We start from the raw sequence: 17098 nt of genomic DNA on the forward strand, positions 1-17098 counted from the left end.
AGCTGCCACAATGCACTGGGGAAAGGATTTATCTTTTCAATAAATGGTGGGTCAATTGGCTATCCATAAGGAAAAATAGTCGTCTTACCCCTACCTCAAACCGTATACAAAACTTATTCCAGATAGATTTCAAATCTAACTGAAAGGTAAAACAATAATGCTTTTAGGAAAGAACATGAGAAAAACAGTATACCCAAATGGCCTAAAAAGGGAAGAAAAAGTGCTCAACGTCACTAATCATTAAGGAAATGCAAATTAAAACCACAATAAGATACCACTATGCCCCCAGCAGAATGACTAAAGTGAAACACATGCAGACACACACACACACAGTCCCAAGTAGAGCTCTTATGCATTGATGGTAGGAGGATAAATTGGTATAATCACTTTGCAAAACCATTTGACTATATCTAGAAAACCTGAAGAAATAATATAATCATGTGTTCATATAATCTAGTAATCTAGTAATTCTAAGAATATGTCCAATAGAAATGCATGCACATATTCAGCAAAAACCATGTATAAGAATGTCTATTGCAGTAGTATTTGTTAGAGCTGAAAATGAGAAACAAGCTAAATGTTCATTAACAAAAGAATGGATCAAGAAGTTCTTGTATATTCATAATAGAATAGTAAACAATAATGAAAATGAAAAATGTTGTTGCACACAACCCTATGGATGGATCTTACAAGTCTATTAAGCAAAATAAGCAATATTACATGATTCTACTTAAGTAAAATAGAAAAGCAGGGCCAGCATTACCCCATTACCAAAGCCAGATAAAGACACTACAAGAAAAGAAAATTACAGGCCAATATGCCTTATGAACATAGATGCAAAACCTTCAACAAAATACTAACAAACAAGCTGGGTGTGATGGTGCATGCCTGTAGTCCCAGCTACTCAAGAGCCTCAGGAGGATAGCAAGACCCAATCTCTAGGAAAAATAATAATAATAATAATAAGGCAAATAATTCAAAAGCACATTAAAAGGATCATTCACCATGATCAAGTAAGATTTATATCAAGGATGCACAGATGGTTCAATATATGCAAATCAATAAACATGATACACAATACTAACAGAACGAAGGGCAAAAAACATAAGATCATCTCATTGAATTAAAAAAACACATTTGACAAGATTCAGCATCCTTTCATGACAAAAATTCTAAACAAAATAGGTATAGAAGGAATACACAGAAATCAGTAGCATTTTTATATACTAACAACACACTATTCAAAAGAGTCAAGAAAACAATCCAATTTACAATAGTTACCATGGAAAAAAGAAATGCTTAGGAATAAATATAACCAAGAAGGTAAAAGACTTGTACACTGAAAATTATCAAACACTGATGAAAGAAATTGAAGACACAAATAAATGGAAAGATTCTGTATATGTAGATAAGAATTCGTATTGGTAAAATGTCCATTCTACCCAAAACAATCTACAGATTCAATGCAATCCCCTATCAAAATTCCAATGACATTTTTTGCAGAAATAAAAAACAATCCTTAAAATTCATACAGAATCACAAAAGACCCTGAATAGCCAAAGCAATCTTAAACAAAAAGAACAAAGCTGGAGGCATCACGCTACTGACTTCAAAATACACTACAAAGCTATAGTAACCAAAACCATATGGTATTGGCACAAAAACAGACAAAAGACCAATGGAACAGAATAGAAAGCCCAGAAATGAGTCCACACATTTAATTTGTCAATTAATTTTCAACAAAAGTACCAAGGACACACAAAGCGGAAAGGACAGTCTCTCCAATAATTGGTGTTGGGAAAACCGGATATCCACATGCAGAAGAATAAAAGTTTCCCTATCTCTCATCGTATGCAAACATGGACTCAAATGGACTAAAGACTTAAATATAAGACCTGAAATTATGAAACTACTAGAAGAAAACATGGGAAAAGCTGTTATGACATTGGTCTGGACAATGATATTTTAGATATGACCCCAAAAGCACAGACAACAAAAGCAAAAATAGACAAAGGGGATTACATAAAGCTAAAAAAGTTTCTGCACAACAAAGAAAACAACAGAACGAAGAGACAACCTGCAGAATGGGAAAAAAGTTTGCAAACGAGGCATCTGACAAGAGTCAATATCCAGAATAGATAAGAAATTCAAGCAACTCAATAGCAAAAAACCCTAATGATCTGATTTTAAAGTGAGCAAATGATCTGAATAGACATTTCTCTATAGAAGACATACAAATGGTCAATAGGCATATGAAAAAAATGCTCAACATTGGCTGGGCGCAGTGGCTCATGCCTGTAATCCCAGCACTTTGGGAGGCCGAGGCAGGTGGATCACCTAAGGTCAGGAGTTCAAGACCAGCCTGCTCAACATGGCGAAACCCCATCTCTACTAAAAATACAAAAAATTAGTCAGGCAGGCACCCAGCTACTCAGGAGGCTGAGGCAGGAGAATAGCTTGAACCCAGGAGGTGGAGGTTGCAGTGAGCTGAGATCACATCACTGCACTCCAGCCTGGGAAACAAGAGTGAAACTCCGTCTCAAAAAAAAAAAAAAAAAAAATTAAAAAGCTCAACATCACTAATCATTAGGGAAATGAAAATCAAAACCACAGTGAAATATCACCTCCCACCTTTTGGCTTTTATAAAAAAGACAAAAGTGTGATATCTTACGAAAAAAAACGACAAAAGATATGTCTTTTATAAAGAAGACTTTTTTAAAATCTTTTTTTTTTTTTTGATACAGAGTCTCGCTCTGTCGCCCAGGCTGGAGTGTAGTGGCGCAATCTCGGCTCACTGCAACCTCTCCTTCCCAGGTTCAAGCCATTCTCCTGCCTCAGCGTCCCAAGTAGCTGGGATTACAGGCATGCGCCACCATGCCTGGCTAATTTTTGTATTTTTAGTAGAGACAGCGTTTCACCACGTTGGCCAGGCTGGTCTCGAACTCCTGACCTCAGGTGATTCACCTGCCTTGGCCTCCCAAAGTGCTGGGATTACAGGCACAAGCCACTCACTGTGCCTGACTTAAATCTTTTTACAAAAGATATATCTTTTATAAAAAAGACAAAAGATAAGTGTGGGCGAGGATATGGAGAAAAGGAAACCCTTGTACACTGTTGGTGGGAATGTAAATTAGTACAGCCATTATGGAAAACAGTATAGAGGTTTCTCAAAAAATTAAAAATAAAACTACCATATGATCCAGCAATCCCACTACGGGGTATAAATCCAAAGGAAATGAAGTCAGTATGTTGAAGACATATCTGCACTCCCATGTTCACTACAGCACTATTCACAGTAGCCAAGATATGGAATTAACCTAAGAGTCCATCAATGGATGAATGGGTAAAGAAAATGTGGTATATACACACAATGTAATCTAATTCAGCCATAAAAAGAAAGAAATCTCATCACTTGTTACATAGATAAACCTGGAAGATAATATGCTAAGTGAAATAAGCCAGACACAGAAAGACAAATCCCACATGATCTTACTCATATGTGGAAGTTTTTAAAAGTTGAACTCATAGAAGCAGAAAGTAGAAGGGTGGTCAACAGGGACTGAGGGGTGAGGGTGGGGAGGGAGGTTGCAGAGATGTCAAAGGACACAAAATTTCAGTTAGATAAGAGGAGTAAGTTCAAGAGATCTATAAGTTCAAGAGATTGATTGCAACACGGTGACAATAGTTAATAGCAATAGATTATACTCTTGAAGATTGCTAGAAGTAGACTTTTCATTTTTTGGAGTCTCATTCTGTTGCCCAGGCTGGAGTGCAGTAGCGCAATATTGGCTCACTGCAACCTCCCTCTAACGGATTCAAGCGATTCACCTGCCTCAGCCTCCCAAGCAGCTGGGATAACAGGTGCCTACCACCAGACTCGGATAATTTTTGTAGTTTTAGTAGAGATGGGGTTTCACCATGTTGGCCAGGCTGGTCTCAAGCTCCTGACCTCCTCAAGCTCCTGATCTGCCTGCCTCGGCCTCCCAAAGTGCTGGGATTCTAGGCATGAGCCACCACTCCTGGCCGAGAGTAGATTTTGAGTGTTCTCAGGACAAAAAAGTATGTGAGGTAATGCGTGTGATAATTAACTCGATTTAGCCATTCCACAATGTATACGCATTTCAAAATATTACGTTGTACATGATAAACATAAACAATTTTTATCTGTTAAAAAGATCCATTTTTTTTTAGACAAGCAAAGCCAGCATAATTCATCTACAGTGAACAGAAAGCAGGACTTGGCTATCTTGGGGGTAGAGACTGGAAGGGGTGTGAGAGAGCTTCTGGGGTTCTGGTAAAACTACTTCTTAATCTGGGTGGTGTTTACATGGGTGTGGTCCCTGTGCAAATACACCGAACTGTATACTTATGACCTACACACCTGTCTGTAGATTAGTTACATACGCTTCAGTAAAAAGGTAAACAAAAGGACTCGCTGAATGTGGTGACCCAGGTCCCAGCAGATCAGGGCCCTTCACAGCTGTAGCCCTGTCCAGCTGGACACCACATACCCAGGGGGGCTGACCTAGGGGGAAGGGAGGCAGAGTGGGAAAGTGCCCCAGGCTGGGTCCGAGCACTAGACTTTGTCACACGTAGGCTGTGTGACCTTCTGCGAGCCTCCACTTCTCTGATCTCAGCCTCCTCCTCTAGCTCTCAGGACACTTGCAGGCTTGATACTCAGAGTGTCTCAACACCTGGGGCAGTCCACAAGAAGGTCCTACAGGTGTGTGGCACCCCCACACCCCAACCAAACACACACCTGCAAGGTTTCCTCTGCGCCTGAGAAGGGGAGACGCCAGCCAGAGACCATTCCTAGGGGGATGTTTTCAGCCCTGAGGAAGGTGGCATCGTGCTCAGAAAAAAAGGGGAGGGAAGAGGTGTGGGGCAGGGATCATGGATGAGGCTGCAGAGGATCCCACCAGAGGCCCCAGGATGCCAGGTGCCGGAGTCTGGCTTCATCCTAAGGTGATGGGGAGTGTGGAAGGGTGCTGAGAAGGGGAAGGACTTGGTCATGGCTGTCTCAGGGAGCCCCATCTGGCTGCCACATGGGAAACGGACTAGAAAAGACTAGACCAGATACACCATAAGAACGTCCACAGGACTTGGACTGGCAGGCTCACATGTGGACATGGAGGGGCTGGGTTCCAGGGCCAAGTGGGAGAGAGCCTCAACTCTTCCTGGTGGCCAGCCAGTGGTGGGGGTGAAGGAAAAACACAGGAATGCCTACTGGGGGTCCTTCTCCTGTGCCCCACTGCCCCATACCCCACACTGGTGCCCAGTGCAAAGCACAGGCCTGGCAGAGTGGGTATCACCCAGTGCTGGCCGAAGGAGCCAGTGACGCCCTCACCCATTTCCTGCCAATCAAAGCCCCCTTTCCCCTACCTCCCTTCCTCAACCTCTTCTCCCCTCTCAAGGGAAGACACCCCCCACCACTGCCCTTTGCCATATGAACAGGGGAGGGCTGAACAGCTGGGGCTTCATCATTCAGGGGACACAGTCAATTCCAACCTGCACATCTTTCCTGATGCCCGATCTGGGCTGGCGCTGAGCTGGCTGATGAGGAAGGGGCTGGGGGAAATGGTGGTGGCCTTCTGAGATGGAGCCTGAGCAGGGCCCGAAGGATAGGCCAGAATCAGCAAGGGCATAGCAGGGCAGGATGCGGCACAGGGAGAGAGAAAAGGTGGGAGGGCACTGGGTGGGTGGAGCCTGGGGGGGAGTTGGCAGGACCAGCTCTGCAGGGCTGGGGATGCCAGGCAGAGGGGCATTGGCACTTACTGAGGCACAGGGGAGCCAGGGGCAAGACTAAAGGTCAGATGCTGATGCAGTGACCCAGGACTGGAAGTGCCCTGGCTTGAGCCATAGCAGGGAAGGCCAGAAGCCAGAGGGGACTGGAAAGGGCAGAAACTCCATTTGGTGGCTGCCTGGTTATTTGTGGTTTTGATTCTGTTAATGTATTTATCCCCTTCTATCCCATACCCCATCCTCCATCTGCTCCCTAAGTCACCACCTAACAAGATGCTTAAAGCGTGTCTCTTTGTCCTTTCGTGGGTGTACTGTGACCTCCCAGGCCCCTGTCTCTCTGATGTGCCGTGTGCTGAGGAATGGATGGCAGGGTGGGGAGGGAGAATGTGCTGTGGAGGGACAGCCAGGCTCGGCGCCACCTCAGGCTCTCAGCCCCTGGGCCACCCAAAGCTCCAGGCTCCTGGGTTCTGGCGCCAGAGCCAAGGCAACCAGGCCCAGTGAGTCACTCCAGCCACCACCAGGCGAGCTGGCACCAGGGCTGGGAAATCCTGTCTTTCTTCTCCCCTCCTCTTCCCTTATTGTTTCTGTGTCCAATCCATTCTCCACCCGGCTGCTGAGTGATCTTTCTAACATAAATCCTACCAGGCCGCTCCCCTGCTAGGAGACACAGAGGGCCTTGTGGGCAGGGTCAAGCGTGTACGGGGCGTGGGGTCTCCAGCTGGTCCTGGGGGAATGGTTGGTCCTGCAGCCGTGATGTCCCCCGGCAGTGCATGTGAGGGCTATGCTGGCTGCAGGCCTGGCTCTGTGTGATCCTGACTGAGTCACAGGCCTGACCCTGCAGCTGTTCTTCATTTGGGAATGGGCTCCCGCCCAGGGTGCTGTGAGCAGGAGAGAGTGTAGGAACAGCAGGAGCCACTGTTGTAAACAGCATCTGTAAGCAAGTGGCCACGGGAGAGGAGCTTCTGAAAGGGTGTTCCAGGTCAGGGGTTCCTGCAGGCCTTGGGCAGGACAGGAAGAAGCCAAGGACCTGGCCACACTTGTGGAGGTGGAAACTGCTGGGCAGGGGGCAGCCCCAGGCCCAGTCTCGGATGAGCAGCTCACCACAGTTTGAAGACTGAAAGAACCGCATCCGGGAAACCCATAGTCCCAGGCAACCCAGTGCGGTGGCCACCCTACCTCGGGGCTCCCAGTCCAGCACCAGGTCCTGCAGAGAAAGTACTGAGAGCGGCAGATGCAGCTGGGTGTCCCTGTGCAGGACATTCTCTCTCACCCGGGGTGGGGTGGGGGCTGTGTGCTCGCTCAGTCCCCACAGGGGAGACAACCTAACAAAATGGGACTTGATCAGGTCACTAAAGCCACCTCTGCCTCACTGTGCTGTGTGAGCCCAGGCAAGCCCCTGCCCTCTCCAGCCACAGGCTCTCGCCATTGAGGGGAACACTACACACTATTTTCCAGTCTGGCGGGTTTCTCACCAGGACAGCCCTTTTCTCCACTTCCTGCACAGGCAGTCCTAGACTCGAGTCCCGAGACCTGTCTCCAAGACTCAAGGTGTGAAGACTGGGGAGACAGTGCCCATTTCCCACTTTGGGAAACTGAAGTGTGCCATTCCTCAGCGCAAGCTCCTGCACAGCCTCAGAAAGGAGCTGTGCTGTTCTCATTACACAAATGGGAGACAGAGGCTCTGAGGGGAAAGAGGACATTCAGGGCAGAAGCATGAACCTGTCCCATGTCAAAGTCCTGCTCGGCCTGCCCACCATCCCTCCCTCGGGCAGTGACCCACTCTCCAGCCCTGGGTGTCCTGTTCAGGTGTGTCCCCCGTTCCAACTTTACTCGCACACCTTCCCTGTGCCTGACCAAACGGCAGTGAGGAGTCAGATGGGAATCTGCCCTAGAGGTCGGCCTGGTGAAGGCGAGAAGCAGAGACCTCGGTACAAGGCAGGGAGACCTGCTCTCAAAGGGAGCGATTCGTTCACACCAGGCAGGGAGGGCTGCACGGAGGAAGTAGCATCAAAGCGGGATCTTAAAGGGTAGATTGTGATTTCAAGAGATGGAGGAGGTGGAAGGTTTGGGGGAGGAAATATTATTCTGGAGGAAGAAATCATTTAGGCAGGTCTGGAGGACAGAATGCAGGGGAGAGGGAAGAGGAAGTAGAGAAATATTGCCACAGCTGGGTTGCGGCTCGCCCTGAAAGCCAGGCTAAGAACTCAGACATGAGATGGGGTGCGATGATGTATGAGAAGGTCAACGGGAAAGGAGGCCCAGGATGTAGGCAGGGAGGCCAGGCTCTAGACAGGCCCCTGAGAGAGAAGAAGGGCCTAGCATGGTGTGGCCTTGGCCATGGGGATGGAAAGGAGACCCACACAGGGGCAGGTCCGCAGCAGGCAGGCCGGAGCTCTGGGGTTTAGCTAGGGTTCTTCCTGAGGCGCCAGGGGGCTTATCCCCTCCTGCAATGGCGGACCAGGTCTCTGGGCGAGCAGCACTTCCAGGCCCCCTGCACTGCTCTAAGTCACTTCCTATTCCTAACCATGGCAGCCTAGAATGCCAACGCCTGCTCCCCATACCCAGGCAGAGGGCGAACCAGGGCCTCAAGATGTCAGGCTGGGCAACATCCTGTCCACATACCCATCCTCAGATGGGGAGACTGAGGCCAGCGAGGAGCAAAGCAATTAACCTCTCTGTGCTTCAGGATTCTCATCTGTAAAACAAAGGTATTTTCTGCTCTACTGGCCCAGCCTGTTCACCTGACCCCATATACCAGACAGGACTTGGCCGTAATAGGCCTTGGTGTTCTCATCTGTAAAGCGGGACCATCCCCTTGTAGGGTGATGGTGAGCATCAAATGACCCTGCAAAGCACTGGGCTTCTTGGGTGAATGTCTGAAATGAGCTGCACTCCACCCTGAAAGGCCCAGCACGCTGTCAAATGCATGCAGGGTCCAGACACTGGGGCCACCCACGCAGCCATGCCAGGGATGCCCTTCTTCCAAACATCCCTGAACTCTGGCTACCAGGGGCTCAGGCTGGACACTGGGGCCAGGGCTACAGCAGCGCCCAGCCTCCAAGGCTCCCAGGCTGGAGGGGAGACAGACATTGTGAGTGACCTCCTGGGTAACAGGACTGTGACTGGGGAAGCCAGCCTCGGTGAGCACTGCGGTGGCGGCGGGAGCTGGGAATGGCGCCTACAGTGGTGCTGCAGTCAGCTCCTGGGGTGGGCTGAATGATGGCCCCAAAGATACTCCCACCCGGATCCCTAGAACCTGTGAATGACACCTTGTATGGCACAGGGGACTCTGCAGATGTGATTAAGGACTTTGAGACAAGGAGACGATCTTGGCTTATCTGGGTGGGCCCTGAATGTAATCACAAGTGTCCCTACAAGAGGGAGGTGGAGGGGATCTGCCCAGAGGAGGAAAGAGCAATGAGACAGAAGCAGAGACTGAAGCAATGTTGCCACAAGGAACGCCAGCAGACACCCGAGGCTGGAAGAGACGGGGAACGGACTCTCCCCAGGATCCCACAGAAGAAGCCAGCCTGGATTTTAGCCCCATTAGACTCATGGGGGACTTCTCACCTCCGAAACTATAAGAGCATAAATCTGTGTTGCTTTCAGTCACCAAGTGTGGCAATTTGTCAAAATAGCGATAGGAAAGGAATATGCTCTTGAACGATGCTGTTCCTGAAGAATAGCTAATGGGAGCCGGGGGACAGGTCATGGGGCCCCACCCGCCTCTCCTGCCTGGAGAAGCCCATGAGGGGAATGAAGTTCCTACACCTTGAGTTGCTCCGCTGTACAACAAAGCGACCCCACGCCAGTTCCTTAGTTCCTGCTGTGAGTAACACGTCACTTGGGTCTCACCTCACTCCGACTGGCAGAAGTTACACAGCAGCAGGGGGCACTGGCTGAGCAGGGGCTGGCCGGGCAAGGCAGGTGGGTCAAGCCAATGGGCTCCCAGCCTTCTGTCCACCATCCCCCAGGGCACATCCTGACAGTGAAGGGCAGCTGGGGACCAGTGGATGGGCTTTGGTGTGCTCCGGTCACCAGCCCCTTCTCCCGCATGGCCACTGTGGGAGAAAACCACAGCAAAAAACCCACAGGCCACCGCAGCCTCAGCTGTCGCCAACCCAGACCCCTATCCCTGGGAAAGCTCGGGTCCCTGGAAGCACACGTGCAAACAACCAGAATGGGGAGCAGTAACCCAGGCCCTTGCGGGTAAGCACACATTGTCCACAGCTTCCCCTTCCAAGCCTGAGGCTGGCCTCCTAAGACATCCAGATTCCAACCGCAAAGGGACCTGGCCCCTTTGCCTGGGGTGAGCAGGGAAAGGCAAGGCCCGAGGCCACAGGCAAGTGAGCAGCTCTGCCTGCACTGAAGCAAGGCAATCCCAGGGCATCTCCACCAGCCCGGAGGAGGGCTCAGAGGTGTGCAGCAGGATGTCCAAATCTCAGGACCATGGCGAGCCCAGGAAAGTTTTGAGCAGGGATCAGGGATGGAGAGGCAGAAGAGCTCTCTGAGGCACTCAAGGGGTACCTGGGAGGGGCTCTGAAGGCACTCAAAACACTTGAATAGATGGGGACAGAGACAGGGCGGGTGAAAAGCCCAGCTGCAGAGAGACTGCTGCCAGCTGCCCAGGAGGCTGCCGGGGAGGGGTGGGGGGTGTTGCAGATCCTGCTCTTTGCAGCTGGGGGAGCTGAGGGCCCGCTGCTGGGCTTTCTGTTCAACCTTCACATGCTGTACTCTAGGGTGCTCCCAGCTGCTCAGCCCTTGCCTCTCCTCAGGGGCTAGAAGCTTTTGGGAGAAGCCAGGGGACTTAGTCAGGCAGATAGAGACCACTCCCATAAGTAGTCTCCCTCACCCACTAAATCCAAGAGAGGCTTCCACTTCAGTAAGAAAGGCCTGTTTCCTTCCACCCTTCTTCTCCCAAAGTCAGCCCCTTATCCCCAGGGAGGGAACTAAGTGATGCTGATTGCCAGGTGCTATTAGTAATAATGGCTACCAGACACCACGTACTTAGAAAGATGCGTTCAGTGACATGATCTAAGTTCATCTTCATCATCCCCCAGTCCCTGTGAATAGGCAGCATTTATCCCCATTCCGCACATGAGAAAACTGAGACAGAAAAGGGAAGTTCTCCGCCTCAAGGTCATAGGCAAGTAGGAAGGTACAGAGATGGTCTCAGCCAAGAGAAAGATCAGACACATGATTTAGGCCCTGCAGGTAGGAGAGGGTACCTACTGAGGGTGCAAGAGGCCTCCTGTTTGGGGACCAGGACTCCAGGGCTGATCTGAGAGCCTGCCAGGAAAGCAGGCAGAGACAGTGCTGGCCTGAGAGCAGTGTTCCAGATGTCTCCCACAAAAACCCACAGGCATCTCACAACCACCCTGTCCAATAGTCCACTTGTCAACTTACTCCCAAACTGCCCCACCGGCAATGGTGGTCCCCATCTCACAGGGGCAGCCCCACCTACCTTCCCCCAGCACTGGGGCCCTGTGTAGCCCCTGGGCACCTCCTGCCCCCAGCACCCCTGCTCTGGGAACCTTTATCAGGGCCCCTCCTCCCCTGCCAAGGCTAACCCTGGGTGGGGAGCAGAGGAGAGCAGAAGGGAGGGCCCTCTCCCTGCTTTGGCCTCCTCCTTACAGGCCTCAACAGAAGCCCACCCACTACACAGCCAAAGGTGACCCTTCTTGGACACACATCTGACCTATCTCATCTGCAATCCACCCCACCAGCATTCATTTTCACACTGCCAAGTCTTTACTCATGCTATTCCTTGGGGCTGCGTTGCCCTGCCTTTTCTTTTCTGCTTGGTGGACTTCTTTGAGACCCAGCCCCAACGAATCTGCAAGTAAACTCATCCCCAGCACTGGGTACAACTCTGGGCAGGGCCTTATCTGTGGACCCACTGCCTGTCTCGTCAGAAGGGACGCTCCTCAGGGCAAAGACCTGCCTCTGTGTGCTGGCAACTAGCCTGGCCTGGCCTGCAGCAGCAGCGGGGCCCACCACACCCTGCCCAGGAGGCAAAGGCAGCCAGACCATCCCACTCCCTGACCCTCGGGACAGGAGCAAGGACCAGCCCGAGGACCCTGGGAGGTGTCAATCCTTGCGGAACACAGTGGTTCCTCCAGCAGGCCTCAGACTCATTGAGTTGGCTGAGCCTCACCCTTAAGCCCCTCTCTTCCAAGAAGTCTGCCCAGATCTCTCTTTCCCCTGAGTCCTGGGATAGTCGCCCTCAGTACTTTTCTCTCCAAACCACGGGTGTAGGGAGGAGACTCTGGGATGAGAGCCAGGCGGACCCAGGTTCAAATTCTGGCTCAGCAGCCCTGAGAGGGCAGCTGACTTTGCCTCTCTGTGCCCCACTCTGCTCATCTGTATGGAACTTGGGGGTGAATCCCACCACACGAAATGACTGGGAGAGAGAACGTCGCACCTGTTAATGATCTTTGGTCCTACTTCACCTCTGGTCCCCTAGGCCAGTCTTCTGAGACCCCCCCAACCCAGAGGAACAGAGGTGGGAACTCAGGTCTGAGAAATCAAAGATCCATTCCCTCCCAGACCACTCTCCCACACTCCCGCAATACACACTCCTGCAACACACATACACACACACACACACGTGTGCACCCGCCCTGCAGTCAAGGAGAAAAGCCCCCATTCAACCTGGGGAGGAGTGCCAAGAAGCGGATAGGCTGGGGCAGCAGGAGCCTCGGCCCTGCCCCTTTCCCAAGCCTGGGTGGGGTAGTACCCAGAAGGGGTTGGTGGATAGCAGGAATGAAAGGGGGGGTTAAGGAGGGAACAGAAGAGGGGGAACTGTAAGGAAGATGAGAGGAAGGGACAGTCTAGCCCCGGGTGTTAGGCGCTTCCAGCGCGTCTGCACTAGGAAAACGACTCAGAGACACCCAGAGGGAGGTGAAAAAAAGACTCCTCGCCGGGGGTGGGGGTGGGGGTGGGGACGAGCCCAGGGAGCCCAGGCGGATCGTCCAGGACCCCGCCCCCCAGCCAGCGCTCACTTCCTTTCCCCCCAGGCCCGCGGGAGATGCAGCCCCCTCCACCGATTCGTGGTACCGAAGAACGCACTGGCTCGCGCTGCATCCTCACACGCCCCCCCGAAACACACACACACACAGAAGCACACGCCTCCCTCCGCGCGCCTCCTACCGGCCGCGCTACCGCGGGTCCAGCCGGGTTCCCGGGATGCAGGACACGGCGTGGGCGCTGGAGCGGAGGCTGCAGCCGCCCCGCGTAGCGGCCTGGAGTTCTGGCAGGAGATGCAGCTGGGACTGGCCTGGGGCGGGGGCTGGCGCTGGCATTCCCCGGGTTCGGCCAGCCGGGCCGGGCTCCGCCCCGCCCCGCCCACGGCCTCTGCCCATTCGCCCGTGGCGAGCCGGAGGCGTGGTCTTCTGTGGGGCGGAGCGGGCGACCGTGATCTCGGTGCGCGCATGCGCACTGGCGCCGCGGGCGGCCGCTCAGAGGAGCGGTCTGGTTCCAGCCCGGATGTTGAAGGGGGGTTTGGGGCCCCTAGCGGCACCCACAACCTCTACCGACTCGGTCGGGCCCTCTCTCTCCCTCCTTCCCAGACTATCTGTCTGCGGTTGGGTGCATCCCCATGGGCAGCCTCCCAAGGGCTGGCTGCACCGCGAGGGATCGGGCCGGGGCGTGGGTTCAGCTCCCCGAGGGCGGGTCGGAGCCGCGGCTGACTTGGAGCTGGCGTCTAGTACCGAGGGCCCGCAAGGGCCGGGGTGCCTGCCAGAACGAGGACTTGGTGGGCGGCACCCCTCCCTTTCCGAACTCCACCTTCACATCCATCCCAAGTGTTCGGATGGAGAAGAGGGAGCCCAGGCCCCTGTGAGCCGCAGACGGCCTCTGTCAGATGGGAAAACTGACCCCGGCCTGAGCACTTAACCCGGAGCTGCGATGGGCTCCCCGGCTCACGTTTGACTCTCTGTCCGTGACTGGCTCCCGGAATGCCCTGGGATGGCACCGAGCCTCGGTTTCCTGATCTGTAAAATGGGGACTATAATCTCTACCCGTCCCAGGCCGTTTGGGGAATCCGATAGAGAAGGTTTAGAGGTGACTAGTTCTTGCCTACAGTAGGGACTCAGGGGTGCCACCGTCCCCCACCCTGAGTCAGCAGGACAGACGCCCATCTGATCTGATGAGCCTATCAGCCTACTCGCTGGTGGAGCGTCTCAGGCCCACTCATTCTCCCCCTCCAGTTTGTTTCCCAGTCTCAGTTAATGATTTCTTCAACTTCTTGTGTTACCGAAACAAACTTGGGTCCACCCACCCGATGCAGCAAAGTCAAACACTGACATCAGGATTTGCAGCGGCAGAAAGAGAGGCATTTATTGCAGGGTGCCAAGCAAGGAGAATAGGTCAGCTAATGCTTAAGACCCGGACTTCTCGATGGTTTACATGCAAGGGTTTTTAAAGGTGGGGAGACAGAGGTTATAGGCAAAGTCATAAATAAATACTCTGGAGCTATACATTGGCTTGGCCCAAAAAGGTGAGATATTTTGAGGCAGGAGAGTTACAGGTCATAGGTGGATTCAGAGATTCTGTGATTTGCAATTGGTTTAGGAAGCAAGACTGTCTAAAAACCTGGGCTCCACAGATAGGAATGTTAAGCATTGGCTTATGGGTGTGACTCTTTGCAGAACCCTTGGGAAGAAATTTAAAGAACAGCCCTCAGTTTCCCCTTGTCTGAGGCCTAAGTGACAGCTGTGAAAAACAATTCAGGGACATAGGTCAAGGTGTTATCTTTAGTTTCTATAGGGAACCAGACATCTTGTGGCTCTAACTTATTTGGGTGGCCCTTGTTTTAAGCTACAATTACCTTGTTGCTTGTCAAGGTGCTCGTTTACTTCTCAAAGCTAGCTAGCTGCCTGAAATGCCCCTAGAAAGGACTCATGATTTTCCTTTCTTTACACTAAGCGGAGTCCCTGCCTCACCTCACTTTCAGTCACCCGGACTTCTCTAGCCTCTCCCCAACCTCCCTGCCTCTGTCCCAGGCCACCCAGATGCTTCTCCCTTAAGAGTAGCCCCAGCCCCCTCGGGAGCTTTCTATCCAACCAAAGAAGACTTTCACATATGCAGCTGAGACCCGCCACCCACAGAAGAGTGTTCTAAGACTGCACCCCATCTGACTCCCCCATCTCCCCTAACCTCATTCCATGCCCTGTACTGGGAGCAACAGCTTCACCAGCCCTTCAAGGGTCATTTCAGGGGCTCTACTCTCCCTACCTGAACCCTTGCCCATACTGATCTGTGACCGTCTGAAGGACTCTTCCATCCTCCCTGAGCCGCAGCATCCCAAAGCTCCCTTGCTCACCTATGGCCCTTCTCAGGCTGCGTCTCTCAGAGTTGCTGGTGGGACCAAAATTTCCCCTGCGAGGCCAAAGTTCCTGGAGGGCAGAGGCCAAGGGTCATTCTCAGGAAGACAGCAGCAACTGGTAGAGCCAAGCAGATCTGGGCTCCAGTCCTCACTCTGCCAGTTACTGGCTGTGTGATCTGGGCAGGTCCTCTATCCTTTCACAGCCTCATTTTCCCTGTCTGTAAAATGGGCTTCTAGCTGAAGTGTGTGATGACCAGGTACAGGCAAGTCATGGGGCTCGCTAAAGGCCCGGTTGTGTAGGATACTGGGCAGCATTGTCTCTGGGCTGGGCAACTCCCATGTGTTCCAAGGTGGAGCTGGGGTTGTGTCTGAGAAGGCGTGTTTGCCTCAGCACACAAAACAGTGGGGTTCAGAGGATGCTCAGACCCTCTTCTGTATCTCAAAGCATTGGAGCCACAAGAGGGTATTCTGCAATAGTTGTAAGCAGGGACTCTGCCTGGGCTCATATTAGCTGAGTGACCTCAGACAAGTGACCCAACCTCACTGTGCCAGTATCCTCTCCTGTAAAGCCAACACAGCAACAACTGCACCATGGAGTTGTTGTGGGGTTAAATGGGCCGGGCCATGTGGAGCCCTCATGGTAGTCCTTTGCTTGGAGTAAGAGCTCTCAGCATTTGCTAGCTGGTGTTATTGACATCTGACCCCAGTCCCTCATTTTGTGAAGACACTGAGTCCCAGAAGCAGAGACATGCACTCATGGCTAGTGAGAAGCCCAGCCACCCTAGCAGGTTAGCGCTGGAAGGGCCCAGTCCTTTAACCATCTCCAGCAGCTCCACCTTTTCTGACAGGTGAGGAAAGAGGCCTAGTGAGAGAGTGACCTGTCCAAGACACCCACCCTGGTGGCCGGGTGGACAGAGCATTGGCCCTGCTATTGGGGAAGAGAGAGGTCCCCAAGATAAGCCAGGAAGAGCCAGATTTGCCCAATAAGGTTGGGGAAAGGTGGGACTTTGATGATGCTCTGGCCCCAGAATCCTGCTGGTCAGTTTTTATAAACTGAGTCATCTAATGGTACCATCACAGGGCCTGATGTGGAAGTGCACTTCCCATTTCTCACAACCGCCCTCTGCAGCAGCTCTGATTAGTCCATTTTCCAGATGACAGAACCAAGCCTCAGGGAGATGCCCCAGGTCACACAATTAGTAACTGGAATCCAAACCTACCCTGTCTGACTCCACTCTTGTGGGCTTTCTCTCCCCTCTTCCTATCTCCTCCAGGAAAAGGTCACCTCCGCAGGCTCCTTGACTGGCTGTCCCACTTCTGCTTGGATGCCACTGTAACTGGGAACTCACTTCCTCACAGCACAGCCCTTTCCCCTCTACCTGGGAGAGCCTTTTGTCCCCCAGAGCTGATCCACCCCTCTCTTCCTGGTTCTGCCAGACTTTATACCCTCTATCTTACCAGAGCCTAGAGACAGAATCTTCTCTGCCCAAGTCAGAAAACCCCTGTCTTCACTGCTCCTGTGTGTAATAGGATTTCCCAGGTGAAGCTTATGATAATAATGTATTTTTTAATCCCAACAGACTTAATTGCCAAGCTATTGTGTGAGAATCCTAAAGGAAGCTGTGGCATGGGGAGTGGCTCAAAGTGGAGGCTCCTAAGGCCTGGTGTCTCTGGGAGGAATATTAAAAATCACCCTATTAACCAGTTCATTTCGTTCTCATCTGGCCAGCTCTGGCAAGGGGGTGTCAAGATTGCAGAGTGAGCAGGCCCGTCAGACACAGAACTTTCAGTGGGGAATAGTTGCTAATGGTGCATCCCTGTGTGGTCCAAAATGGGAGCTCACAAGGGACTCCAGGGCAGAACAGGTGTGATGGAAATTGGGATATTGAGACAAGAAGACTTCTGAGTTGCTTTCAAGTCTATCCTTCTCTGAAACACTGCTTATATTTTGTTACTATCCTAGATATTATTAAAAACCAGTCAGACCAAGAATGCAAGGTTGATTTTTTTTTTTTTTTTTTTTTTTT

General features: G+C 51.8%; 1 protein-coding gene across 1 annotated transcript in view; it reads right to left on the minus strand.

The window, feature by feature from the left end:
• Positions 1-13007, minus strand: part of CAPN5 (calpain 5) — a 64583-nt gene extending 51576 nt beyond the window's left edge. The window contains exons 1-2 of the mRNA XM_011989744.1: positions 12896-13007; positions 8366-8438 (exon numbers count right to left, since the gene is read on the minus strand). Of these exons, the coding sequence (XP_011845134.1) occupies positions 8366-8438 (73 nt within the window). The 5' untranslated portion in view covers positions 12896-13007. The remainder of the gene's footprint in view (positions 1-8365; positions 8439-12895) is intronic.
• Positions 13008-17098: the final 4091 nt, after the last annotated feature.

This window comes from Mandrillus leucophaeus, unplaced genomic scaffold (assembly GCF_000951045.1).
Source record: "Mandrillus leucophaeus isolate KB7577 unplaced genomic scaffold, Mleu.le_1.0 Scaffold360, whole genome shotgun sequence".
NCBI classification, from domain to species: Eukaryota; Metazoa; Chordata; class Mammalia; order Primates; family Cercopithecidae; genus Mandrillus; species Mandrillus leucophaeus.